We start from the raw sequence: 11512 nt of genomic DNA on the forward strand, positions 1-11512 counted from the left end.
TTGCAGGTCCTTTTCACCACGGAGGAGAGAGAAAGAATTCTGCTGGAAGCCAGGAAGAATGTCCTGGGACAAGACGGGACCCCCACTAACCTCCCCAATCTCATAGATGAATCCTTTCCTTTGACTCGTCCTAATTGGGACTATAACACTGCGGAAGGTAGGGAGCGTCTCACAGTCTACCGCCGGACTCTAGTGGCGGGGCTCAAAGGGGCTGCAAGGCGACCCACTAATTTGGCCAAGGTAAGAGAGGTCCTTCAGGGACCAGCGGAGCCGCCCTCTGTTTTCTTAGAACGACTAATGGAGGCTTACAGGAGATATACACCGTTTGATCCTTCTTCAGAGGGTCAGAAAGCAGCTGTGGCTATGGCTTTCATTGGTCAGTCTGCTTCTGATATTAAGAGAAGGTTACAGAGACTAGAGGGGCTCCAAGATTATACTTTGCAGGATTTAGTAAAAGAAGCTGAAAAAGTGTATCATAAGAGGGAGACAGAGGAAGAAAAACAAGAGAGAGAGAAGAGGGAGCTTGAAGAGAGGGAGAATCGGCGTGATCGCCGACAAGAGAGAAACTTAACCAAGATTTTGGCCATAGTAGCAGGTGCAAAAGGGGCAGAAAGAGGACAGTCAGGGTACCTGGGCAACAAGGCAAGAAGACTTCCAAGAGAACAGAAACTCCAACTTGAAAGAGATCAGTGTGCATGCTGTAAAGAGAAAGGACATTGGGCTAGAGATTGCCCCAAAAGGAAGCCAAAAGAGCCCAAGGTGTTGACTATGAAAGAAGACTAGGGAAGTCGGGGCTCAGATCCCCTCCCTGAGCCCAGGGTAACACTTTCTGTGGAGGGGACTCCTGTTAATTTTTTAATAGACACAGGAGCAGAACACTCAGTTTTGACTAAACCGTTAGGACAATTAGGAAGCAAAAAGACTATGGTAATAGGAGCTACTGGCAGTAAATTTTACCCCTGGACTACTAAGAGAGTTTTGGAAGTAGGAAAAAATCAAGTAACTCACTCTTTTCTTGTGATTCCTGAATGCCCTGCGCCCCTTCTGGGACGAGACTTGTTGACCAAACTTAAAGCTCAAGTCCAGTTCACCTCAAAGGGACCAGAAATCACCTGGGGAGAGACTCCTATAGCATGTTTGGTTTTAAATTTAGAGGAAGAGTATCGCCTCCATGAGCAGGGTCCCAAACAATTGCCAGACCCTGAATGGCTATCCGCTTTTTCTGGAGTATGGGCTGAGCAGGCAGGGATGGGATTAGCTAAGCAAGTGCCTCCGGTCGTGGTGGAGTTAAAAGCCGATGCCTCCCCCGTCTCGATCAAGCAGTATCCTATGAGTAAGGAAGCTAAAGAAGGCATCCGGCCGCATATTCAGAGACTGATAGAGCAAGGAATTTTGGTGCCTTGCCAATCTCCTTGGAACACTCCTCTCCTGCCAGTGCGGAAGCCTGGGACTAATGATTATCGACCAGTGCAAGATTTAAGAGAGGTTAATAAGAGAGTGCAGGACATTCACCCTACTGTTCCAAATCCTTACAACTTATTAAGTTCCCTCCCGCCGGAGCGGACTTGGTACACTGTTTTGGACTTAAAAGATGCTTTTTTCTGCCTTCGACTGCACCCTAATAGTCAGCCACTGTTCGCTTTTGAGTGGAGGGACCCAGAAGGAGGATATACAGGTCAGCTAACCTGGACAAGGTTGCCCCAAGGATTCAAGAACTCCCCCACTCTTTTTGATGAAGCACTTCACCGTGACCTTGCACCTTTCAGGGCACAGAATCCTCAGATTTCTCTCTTACAGTATGTAGATGACTTGCTGGTTGCAGCCTCAACTCAGGAACTGTGCCTTAAAGGAACCAAGAGGCTCCTGAATGAACTGGGTGAGTTGGGGTATCGGGTATCAGCTAAGAAAGCCCAGCTATGTCGCACCGAGGTGACCTATCTAGGGTACACCCTCCGGGAAGGAAAGCGGTGGCTCACTGAGGCCAGAAAACAAACTGTGCTGCTGATCCCAACCCCTACCACCCCGCGCCAAGTACGTGAGTTTCTGGGGACGGCGGGCTTCTGCAGACTCTGGATACCAGGGTTCGCGACACTGGCAGCCCCTCTATATCCACTTACTAAAGAAAAAGTCCCATTCACTTGGACTGAGGAACACCAAAAAGCCTTTGACAGTATAAAGGCAGCCTTGCTTGCAGCCCCCGCCCTGGCTTTGCCAGATCTGACTAAGCCTTTCACCCTATATGTTGATGAGTGGGCTGGAATAGCCCGTGGGGTTTTGACTCAGACTCTGGGGCCCTGGAAGCGGCCAGTGGCCTACTTATCTAAAAAGCTCGACCCAGTTGCCAGCGGCTGGCCCTCCTGTTTGAAAGCCATTGCCGCAGTGGCCCTGCTTGTTAAAGACGCTGACAAGCTTACTCTGGGTCAGCATGTGACTGTAATCGCCCCTCATGCTCTGGAGAGTATTGTACGTCAGCCCCCTGACCGGTGGATGACTAATGCCCGGATGACCCACTACCAGAGTTTGTTGCTAAATGATAGAGTAACTTTTGCTCCACCTGCCATCCTTAATCCTGCTACCCTCCTCCCCTTGACGGACGACTCCACTCCTGTACATCAATGTGCTGATGTCCTGGCTGAGGAAATTGGAACGAGGAGAGATTTAACTGATCAGCCTTGGCCGGGAGTGCCTGCCTGGTACACAGATGGCAGCAGCTTTGTGGTGGAGGGAAAAAGAAAAGCAGGAGCAGCGGTAGTAGATGGAAAACAGGTAATTTGGGCGAGTGGTCTTCCAGAAGGGACTTCGGCTCAGAAGGCTGAACTTGTGGCACTAACCCAAGCCCTGCGATTGGCTGAAGGTAAGGCGATTAACATTTACACTGACAGCCGTTATGCTTTTGCTACAGCCCATATCCATGGGGCCATATACCAACAAAGGGGGCTACTTACCTCGGCAGGAAAAGACATTAAAAACAAAGAAGAGATTCTAGCCCTCTTAGAGGCTATACATATGCCAAAGAAAGTGGCCATTATCCATTGTCCGGGACACCAGAGAGGTCAGGATCCTGTGGCCCAAGGAAACCAGATGGCTGATGTAGCAGCAAAGCAGGCAGCCCAGGGGGTGATGGCTTTGACAGGAAGGAGTGGGCCTTTGTCAGGACCCTCACCAGTGACTCATCCTAATTGCAATTGTATATTCTGTCAAAAGCAAGCTGCTCTAGAGGCAGCAGTCTTGGTGGAGGGAGGTGAGCCCACGCCAGAACCTCATCAAGAAGCACGCCAGGACCAAAAAGAAGAATATGATATCAGGGAGCTCATCTGGACTGCGGACCAGCTTCCCTATTTTTCCCAAGCGCGTATCAAGCTACCTGCCAGAGAGGGAAGAGAATTTGTCCAGAAACTGCATCAATTCACCCATTTAGGGGTTGACAAACTCTTGAGACTTATTAAAAATTCTAGATATCAGGTCCAAGAATTAAATAAGGTGGTGCAACAGGTAGTAGAGTCCTGTCGAGCTTGTGCGCTCACTAATGCTGCCCGGCCTTATAAAGAACAAGGAAAGAGACAACGGGGGGATCGCCCAGGAGTTTACTGGGAAGTAGATTTTACTGAAATTAAACCAGGAATGTATGGTAACAAGTACCTGCTGGTATTTGTAGACACTTTTTCAGGGTGGGTAGAGGCCTTTCCCACCAAGTCTGAAACTGCCAAGGTAGTGACTAAGAAGATCCTTGAAGAAATCCTACCCCGGTTTGGGATCCCTAAGGTAATTGGCTCAGACAACGGGCCTGCATTTGTTGCCCAGGTAAGTCAGGGATTGGCCACACAATTGGGGACTGATTGGAAATTACACTGTGCTTATAGACCCCAAAGCTCAGGACAGGTAGAAAGAATGAATAGAACCCTAAAAGAGACCCTAACTAAATTAGCTATTGAGACCGGTGGTAAGGACTGGGTGACCCTCCTTCCCTTTGCGCTCCTTAGGGTCCGAAACACACCTGGACGTTTCGGTCTTACTCCTTATGAAATTCTACATGGGGGACCACCCCCCTTAACTGAGTCTGGTGGGACATTGGATCCCTGTGTTGACTCTTCCTCACCCTCTGCTCTGTTTACCCATTTAAAGGCCTTGGAGGTTGTCAGAACACAGATCTGGGATCAGATCAAAGAAGCTTATGCACCGGGGACTACAACAGTGCCCCACGGGTTCCAGGTTGGAGATTCGGTCCTCGTCAGACAACATCGAGCTGGCACTCTCGAGCCTCGGTGGAAAGGACCATACCTGGTGCTGTTAACAACTCCCACGGCAGTAAAGGTAGACGGAATCGCCGCCTGGATCCATGCCTCCCACGTCAAGAAGGCTCCCAGCCAGGGTAGAGACAACCATGAAGACAACTGGACGGTGGCAACTACTGACAATCCTCTTAAACTTCGCTTGTGTCGCAGGCGCCACCCTAAGCCTAGGGAACCACAACCCTCATGCCCCAGTTCAGTAGTCTTGGGAAGTGCTTAACGGGGAGGGAAACATTGTATGGGCAATCACTGCAGTCCTTCCCCCTTGGACTTGGTGGCCTGATCTCACGCCTGACACCTGTAGATTGGCAGCAGGATCTCCCAATTGGGACCTCCCCGATCATACTGATCTTGTTAGACCACCCCCTGAACAGCAGTGCGTTCCGAGTGGGATAGGGAGCAACTATGGATGTTCAGGGCAGTTCTATCGAGCTAATCTTAGAGCTGCACATTTTTATGTTTGCCCTGGTCAGGGTCGGGGCGGAGGGCTTCAACAAGAATGTGGAGGGGCATCCGATTATTTTTGTGGTAAATGGACATGTGAAACGACAGGGGATGCCTACTGGAAGCCTTCCTCTGACTGGGACCTGATCACGGTAAAACGAGGCAGTGGTTATGATGGGCCGGACCAAGGAGAAAGGAACTCCTATAAATATCCAGAGAGTGGGTGCGCTCTTAAAAACAGCCCCCCAGGACCATGCAAGGGTAAATACTGCAACCCCTTACTTATAAAATTCACCGAAAAAGGGAAACAAAATCGGTTAAGTTGGTTAAAAGGAAATAGGTGGGGTTTGCGCATATACATTCCACCAAGAGACCCTGGGTTCATTTTTACAATCAGGTTGACAGTAAAAGAATTGGCAGTAACCCCCATAGGGCCCAACAAAGTCCTTACAGAACAGGGTCCCCCAATAGTACCAGCTCCTCCACAAGTCCCGGCTGTACCAGTTCCACCAACTCCACAGCCCAACACAGCAAAACCTTCCCTAGGAACTAATACTTCCCTCATGAGGACGACCTTAGCTTCCCCATCGTCCCTAGACACAGAAAGCCGTCTGGTCAGTCTAGTTCAAGGAGCTTTTTTGGTGTTGAATAGGACTAATCCTAATATGACTCAATCATGTTGGTTATGCTATGCCTCTAGGCCCCCTTATTATGAAGGAATTGCTCAGATCAGGATTTATAATACTACTTCAGATCATTCTCAATGCCTTTGGGGGGAAAACAGAAAGCTGACTCTGGAAGCAGTTTCAGGAAGTGGGCTCTGTTTAGGCCAGGCGCCTCAGGATAAACGGCACCTTTGTAATCAGACCCAGAACATCCAGCCTAGCAAAAGTGGTCAGTATCTGGTGCCTCCCATAGACACAGTATGGGCTTGTAATACCGGTCTCACTCCTTGTGTATCTATATCTGTTTTTAATAGTTCCAAAGATTTCTGCATTTTAGTTCAACTTATTCCTAGACTCCTATATCATGATGATAGCTCCTTTTTAGATAAGTTTGATCATCGGGTCCGTTGGAGAAGAGAGCCCATTACCTTAACCCTGGCAGTACTTTTGGGATTGGGAGTAGCAGTGGGAGTAGGTACAGGGACCGCTGCCTTAATTCAGACCCCCCAATACTATGAAGAATTACGTACAGCTATGGACATTGATCTTAGAACTATAGAACAGTCTATAACTAAATTAGAAGAATCTTTAACTTCCCTGTCTGAAGTAGTGCTGCAAAATAGGAGAGGATTAGACTTATTATTCCTTAAAGAAGGAGGACTTTGTGCTGCCCTAAAAGAAGAATGTTGTTTTTATGTTGATCATTCAGGAGTAATCAAAGACTCTATGGCCAGACTTAGAGAACGCCTAGATATGCGTAAAAGAGAAAGAGAAAGCCAACAAGGATGGTTTGAAAGCTGGTTTAATAAGTCCCCTTGGCTTACCACTCTCCTCTCCTCCATAGCAGGACCCTTAATTACACTTATGCTTTTGCTCACTTTCGGCCCCTGCATTCTTCATAAGTTAGTGGCTTTTATCAGAGAAAGAATAAATGCAGTGCAAGTTATGATATTAAGGCAACAATATCAGGTCCTTCAGGAATCCGGTACCCCGCTCTAAGATTAGAGCTTGTTACTAAAAGAAGGGGGGGATGAAAGAAGGAAAGCTGAACTCTCCATGAACTCTTCAGCTCAGGGTCCTCTTACCCCTCCCATCTGGAGATTGTTCCTGGAACACACCTGAACTTTTTACCCCAAGGTACCCCCTCCCAATTGGAAACTGCTCCAGGAACATTTTTTAGATAAGGGGTCTCCTGGAAAAAACCTAGTCCTACCCCTCCTAACTGAAGACTGTTCCAAGAACATTTTTGAGATAGGGGCCTCCTGGTACTACCCCAGAATGTTCCAATAGATCGAGTACATTGCCAAAATATAGGACACGACCCCTTGGTTATGTAAAGCCCCTTGGCAAAGCCCCTTGGTGACGTAAAACTTGTACTTTTCCCCTTACCCTTCTCCTATAAAAGCCTGTGACAAGTCTGGGCCAATTGTCGAATCTCCTCTGCACCTTGCTGGCTGCATGAGTTTCGACCCCAGAGCTCTGGTATATGTATTTGCTTGCTGTTGCTTTATAAAATCTTACTCTCAATACATCTTAAGTTCGGTCTCAGTGTCTTCTTGGGTGCGCGGCTGTCCCGAGGCTTGAGTGAGTGTCTGTCTCCCTTTGGGAGTTTTTTTTAAAGTCTTTCAGAACTTTCTGACTGCGGCTAAACCACCTAATTATTAAATCCCTTTTACTAAACCCTTTCTTTTCTCATGCCTAAAAAAGCAGCTTCTGAAAGCTGTGGCTAACTGCCTGTTACGTTCCTAGATCCTGATAATCTCACTGCTGAACCTAAGTAAATCCGGTGCGCAGGTTTAGTGCCATTCCAGCTTACACTGTACCACACCTGGCAACCTTTTGCCTGTTCCTTCACATGTTCCGGTACGAGTTTTCCTTAATTATTTTCTTCTTCCATGGAGCTCCAAACGAGCAGTGTTCATTCCCATGTCCTCTGCCATTTCCCAGGCCCCGAGTGGAATGCCAACTTGTTGAGGCCGGCCAGCAGCTCACATGTCCGGGTTCAAGCCTGGAAGGCACCTTGGAACCTGGAAGAAAAGACTGAATCTAGGCAATGAGAGAAAGGATGGAGCTAAGTCAAGACCTTCTGACCAAAGCTCAATTTTAATATTGGTGAACACGCACTTATAAAGGAGGGGGGCCATTCCCGCCAATTCATCCTTGGAGAACAGCTGCAGGTGACCACGTGTAGGCTTCAGAACAGCTAGGTGGCAGGTAGAAGCAGTGGCAGTAGTAGAACAATAGGGTGGTCCAGGGAAGCAGGATCCACCCCAGGTGATCTAGTAGTGGCAACAAGTCTAGCCTGCTCAGCCTGTTTCAGGCTGTAGGGGAGGTTACACCTAACCAGAACTAAGAATATCTCCATAGGAGCCAGAGAGGAAGCAGGACAGATTTCCTTCTGTCCCTAGGAGAGCTCTGAAATAGCTTATTTTCATTTTCCCTCTTTTTGCCTAAAAGGTCCCAAACAGGGGATTACTGCTTTTCTGAAACTTATTCTCTTTCTTTCACTCTCTCTCTCATGTTCAAAATCTAATTCTTTATCTCCTTCTTCTGGGAATTCTGCCAGAGAATGGAGGAGGTGGTAGCTTCTGATAGTTACTCCCCAATAAGAAAAGATGGTTGCAGGGACCACACTGGGACCCTCATTAGCTAGTTTATCATTTAAATCTCTGCCTATCTTTCGCCATTTTTTACAGTGTATCTCTGCCCCATCAATCATAAACTAGGGGCATGCTTGATCTATAAAAATAAAAACGTTTATCAAATCTTTTTTTAACTCAAACTCATCTTTCCCTGAGTGAAGTTTGAAGGTCTCTGATGAAGACCCCTTCCTTCCACAGCTTAGTTCCCATTTCTTAGTGGAGAGGAATTACTCTCCACTCAACAAGTACACTTTTTCATATGAGCAGTAGGAGCGTTCCTCAAACAACTTATTATTCTTATTCTTCTAGTCGCAACGAACTTCTCTTGGAGCTAGTGTCCATGGTCTCCGACAGGAAAAGCTCCCTGCCTCGATCCCCACGTAATTGGCACCACTTGTCCTGTTCAGCAGGATCAAGGACCGAGAAAGAGATACAAGCAGAGAAAGGGGAGCGAGACCAAGCTAAGAGTTGTCAAGGTCTGTTTAATGGAGGCTAGGAGCCTGGTTATAAGATCACAATGAGAAAAAATAGGGAGGCGTTGAGGGGGCATAATAAAATACAGAGAAAGGGATGGACATCTGGGGTGGATGCTGATTACCAGTTTCTTGCAGCTTATCTTGGAATGTCGGCCCTAAAACAGTCCTGGGCAGCCTTCAAACATACTGCAGTTTATCTTGGAGTGCCTATCCTCACTAAACAGTCCCAGGCACTAAACGGAGACATGGAGGAGGTGGTGAAGCTGTCTTAATCTAAGCAGGTCTAGGTGCCAAGTGAAGGAGGGAGTGAAGCTGGCAGTCTCAGGTGCCAGGTAGAGGCAATGAAAGAGGGGGTGACATAATTCCCTTCAAAGGGTCACCGGATCTTCAGGGTGAGAGTTACTGAGAGCCTAGTTTCCCACAGTTTGGTCTCTCACAAAACAGAGCTCGGGAGGCCCCATCCCTAGCTGAGAATTTACTGGGGGTTGATGGTTGCTAGGGGAGAGACTATCGTGTTACTTTAGAAGTATGACCAATACTAAGTTGCCTAGGCCCCAGTGCACACATAGGTAACATTCACCAAACAATAGAACATGAAAAAAAGAACAAGAGGTTTGGAGAGAGGTGTTCTCAAGCCTCTTAAGGGAAGTTGTGGAACACAAAAAGGATTGATATTATCATTGTGCAGTGTTGGCATGCAAAAAAATTCAGAGAATAAATAGTAATAAGAAGAATATTTAAAAGAAGGAGTGGTTGTATGTCAGGTTAGTCTAGGTAAAGTGTTCATGTGTTGTGACAGGTCATCATTATTTTGATGGCAAACCGAAAATATCTGGATGGTTGTACATGCCACTGTGATAGCTAGAAATGTAGGTTCATGAGAGAATGTATCTGCAGCACTTGTGAGGCACAAGATTCACAACTGAGCAATGCACAAAAATAAAAACAAACTCTCAGTAATTTATATACTTTTATAAACCAGAATGTGAGTAATTTCTAGTACTCTCCACCTGTATATAGGGTCTAAGTCCTAATCTCAAGATTGCCAAAGTATTCAAGTAAATAAACAAAATAAAAACAATAATCAGGCTGTATCTAAAATCTGCCCTAAGGAAAGACGTTGAGGACACTGTGCAGTGATATAGAAGTTCCAATAATAATAATAATAATAACAATAATAATAATAATAATATCAAATAATGCAGTGGTCAGGATATATGAGCATCTCTTGGCATAGGTTACAAATATAAACTACATAATTATAGAAAGATTTCTGGGAAAAGGTTTGTTTAAGCTGTGACTGAATGGTTAAAGTCAGGTAAGGATGAAAAGGAAGCTGGAGAGGAAGATGGGGCTGGCACAGGGAAACTGGAAGCTCATATTGAATAAATTGAACAGATTTCACTGCCACGCTGATTTTCTTTTCTTCCAGTGGAACCTGGTGTGTGGATCTCAGGAGCTGAATTCAGTGGCTAGATTTATATATATTAGATATATATATATTTGGTTTTTCAAGACAGGGTTATTGGCATGTTGGCAGGAACTTTTGTAGGTAGACACTTCTCAGACAAGTAAGTACATATTCTTTAAAGTGTTCTCCACATATCAGCGTTTTTAACAGCTACAAGTTATGTGTCATAGGTAGGGTGTTTATTGCTGTGCAGAGACACCATAACCATGGCAACTCTTATAAAGGTAAGCATTTAATTGGGGCTGGCCTACAGCTCAGAGACTTAGACCATTATCATCATGGCAGAAAGGATGGTAGCATGCAGGTTGACATGGTGCTTATGAGGTAATTGAGATTTCTACATCTGACTCCACAGAAAGAAACAAGAGATATCCCCTATGCCTGGCTTGAGTTACTGAAACCTCAAAGCCAACCACATATTGACACACCCAGTTTACCCAATGAACTTCCTCCAGTAACATGTATTCCATCTAAGAGAATTATAATAGTGCCACTTCCTATAGGCCAATGAGGGGCATTTTCAATCAAACCAATACATTCCACTCAGTCTTCCATATCCTTGTAGTAATATCATAATACAAAAATGCACTTAGTCTAAATCAAGAAGTCCCCATACTCTATCATAGTATAAGCAATGTTTAAAGGTCCAAAGTTCAAAGTCTCAGACTCACACAATACCTTAACTGCAATCCCCTATAAAATCAAAATGAAAGAGCTGATCACACAATCTATAATGTGATATAATATAATATAATATAATATAATATAATATAATATTGTCTTTCTAAACTTGAGGCACAGGAGCTAATGAAGTTAAATACTGCATTAAAGCAAGACCAAAAACTGGCTGGCCACACTTCAAATTCTGCATCTTCTTGTATTATATAGAAGATTTTCAGGTCTCCAACACATATGAGTTTTTTTGGCTGTAACAAATTTCTTTCTTATGGGATGTTTCACTCTATTAGCAACTTTTTTGACAGGTAATCTACAATTCTGGCATCTCCAACATCTTGAGGTGTCTAAGGAAATCAAGGCTTCACCTTTACAACATCAAAAGTTGACATCTCTAGGCCTCCATACAGGGATTTCCCTAACATATGCCTGGAATCAGCAGCTTTACTTAGTTGTAGAGGGAGATTTCATAACCCTTTTGTTAAATTTTTTGACTCTAAAGCCAGAGCCACATGGCCAAAGCTACCAAGGTGGGCTGCTTCATAGTGATGGAACATGCCCCCCTCATTTAAATACAATTTTACAAGCTTTACTTTTTCAGTGGCTTCCTTCAGTGACTAAGCTTGCTTGCCTTGGAAATTGTTCTTTAGACCAGGCTGTGCTCAAACTCGAGATAGATCTGCCCCTTCCTCTCAAGTGCACACATAAGTGGAGTTTGCCGAAAACTGGGATGTAAGATTTGGTTAATTCTTTTTCACACGTTTGAAGCTTATCTGGGTGGTATTTTTCCATAAAGTGGCCATATACTTTATTCCATTTGAGACCAGTCTTTTATTAAACTATTTCCTGG

The 11512-nt window shown here is 45.4% G+C and overlaps 1 protein-coding gene across 1 annotated transcript; it reads left to right on the plus strand.

The window, feature by feature from the left end:
- Positions 1 to 363: 363 nt before the first annotated feature.
- On the plus strand, positions 364 to 6927 carry LOC147000184 (uncharacterized). The gene is made up of 3 exons (XM_085833978.1): positions 364 to 450; positions 784 to 3762; positions 4123 to 6927. Exons 1-3 carry the CDS (start codon positions 364 to 366, stop codon positions 4507 to 4509), a joined length of 3453 nt encoding a protein of 1150 aa, XP_085690104.1. The 3' UTR covers positions 4510 to 6927.
- The last annotated feature ends 4585 nt before the right edge of the window (positions 6928 to 11512 follow it).

This window comes from Mus caroli, unplaced genomic scaffold (genome assembly GCF_978045245.1).
Source record: "Mus caroli unplaced genomic scaffold, Mus_caroli_1 scaffold_20, whole genome shotgun sequence".
Taxonomy (NCBI): domain Eukaryota; kingdom Metazoa; phylum Chordata; class Mammalia; order Rodentia; family Muridae; genus Mus; species Mus caroli.

Excerpts from the sequence above, each read along its gene's own strand:
- LOC147000184 (XM_085833978.1), top strand. The coding sequence starts at position 364 with ATGGCTTTCATTGGTCAGTCTGCTTCTGATATTAAGAGAAGGTTACAG. Across the intron at positions 451-783 it reads ATTATACTTTGCAGGATTTA|GGAAGTCGGGGCTCAGATCC; the intron begins GTAAAAGAAGCT and ends AAAGAAGACTAG. Across the intron at positions 3,763-4,122 it reads CCCGGTTTGGGATCCCTAAG|GCCTTGGAGGTTGTCAGAAC; the intron begins GTAATTGGCTCA and ends ACCCATTTAAAG.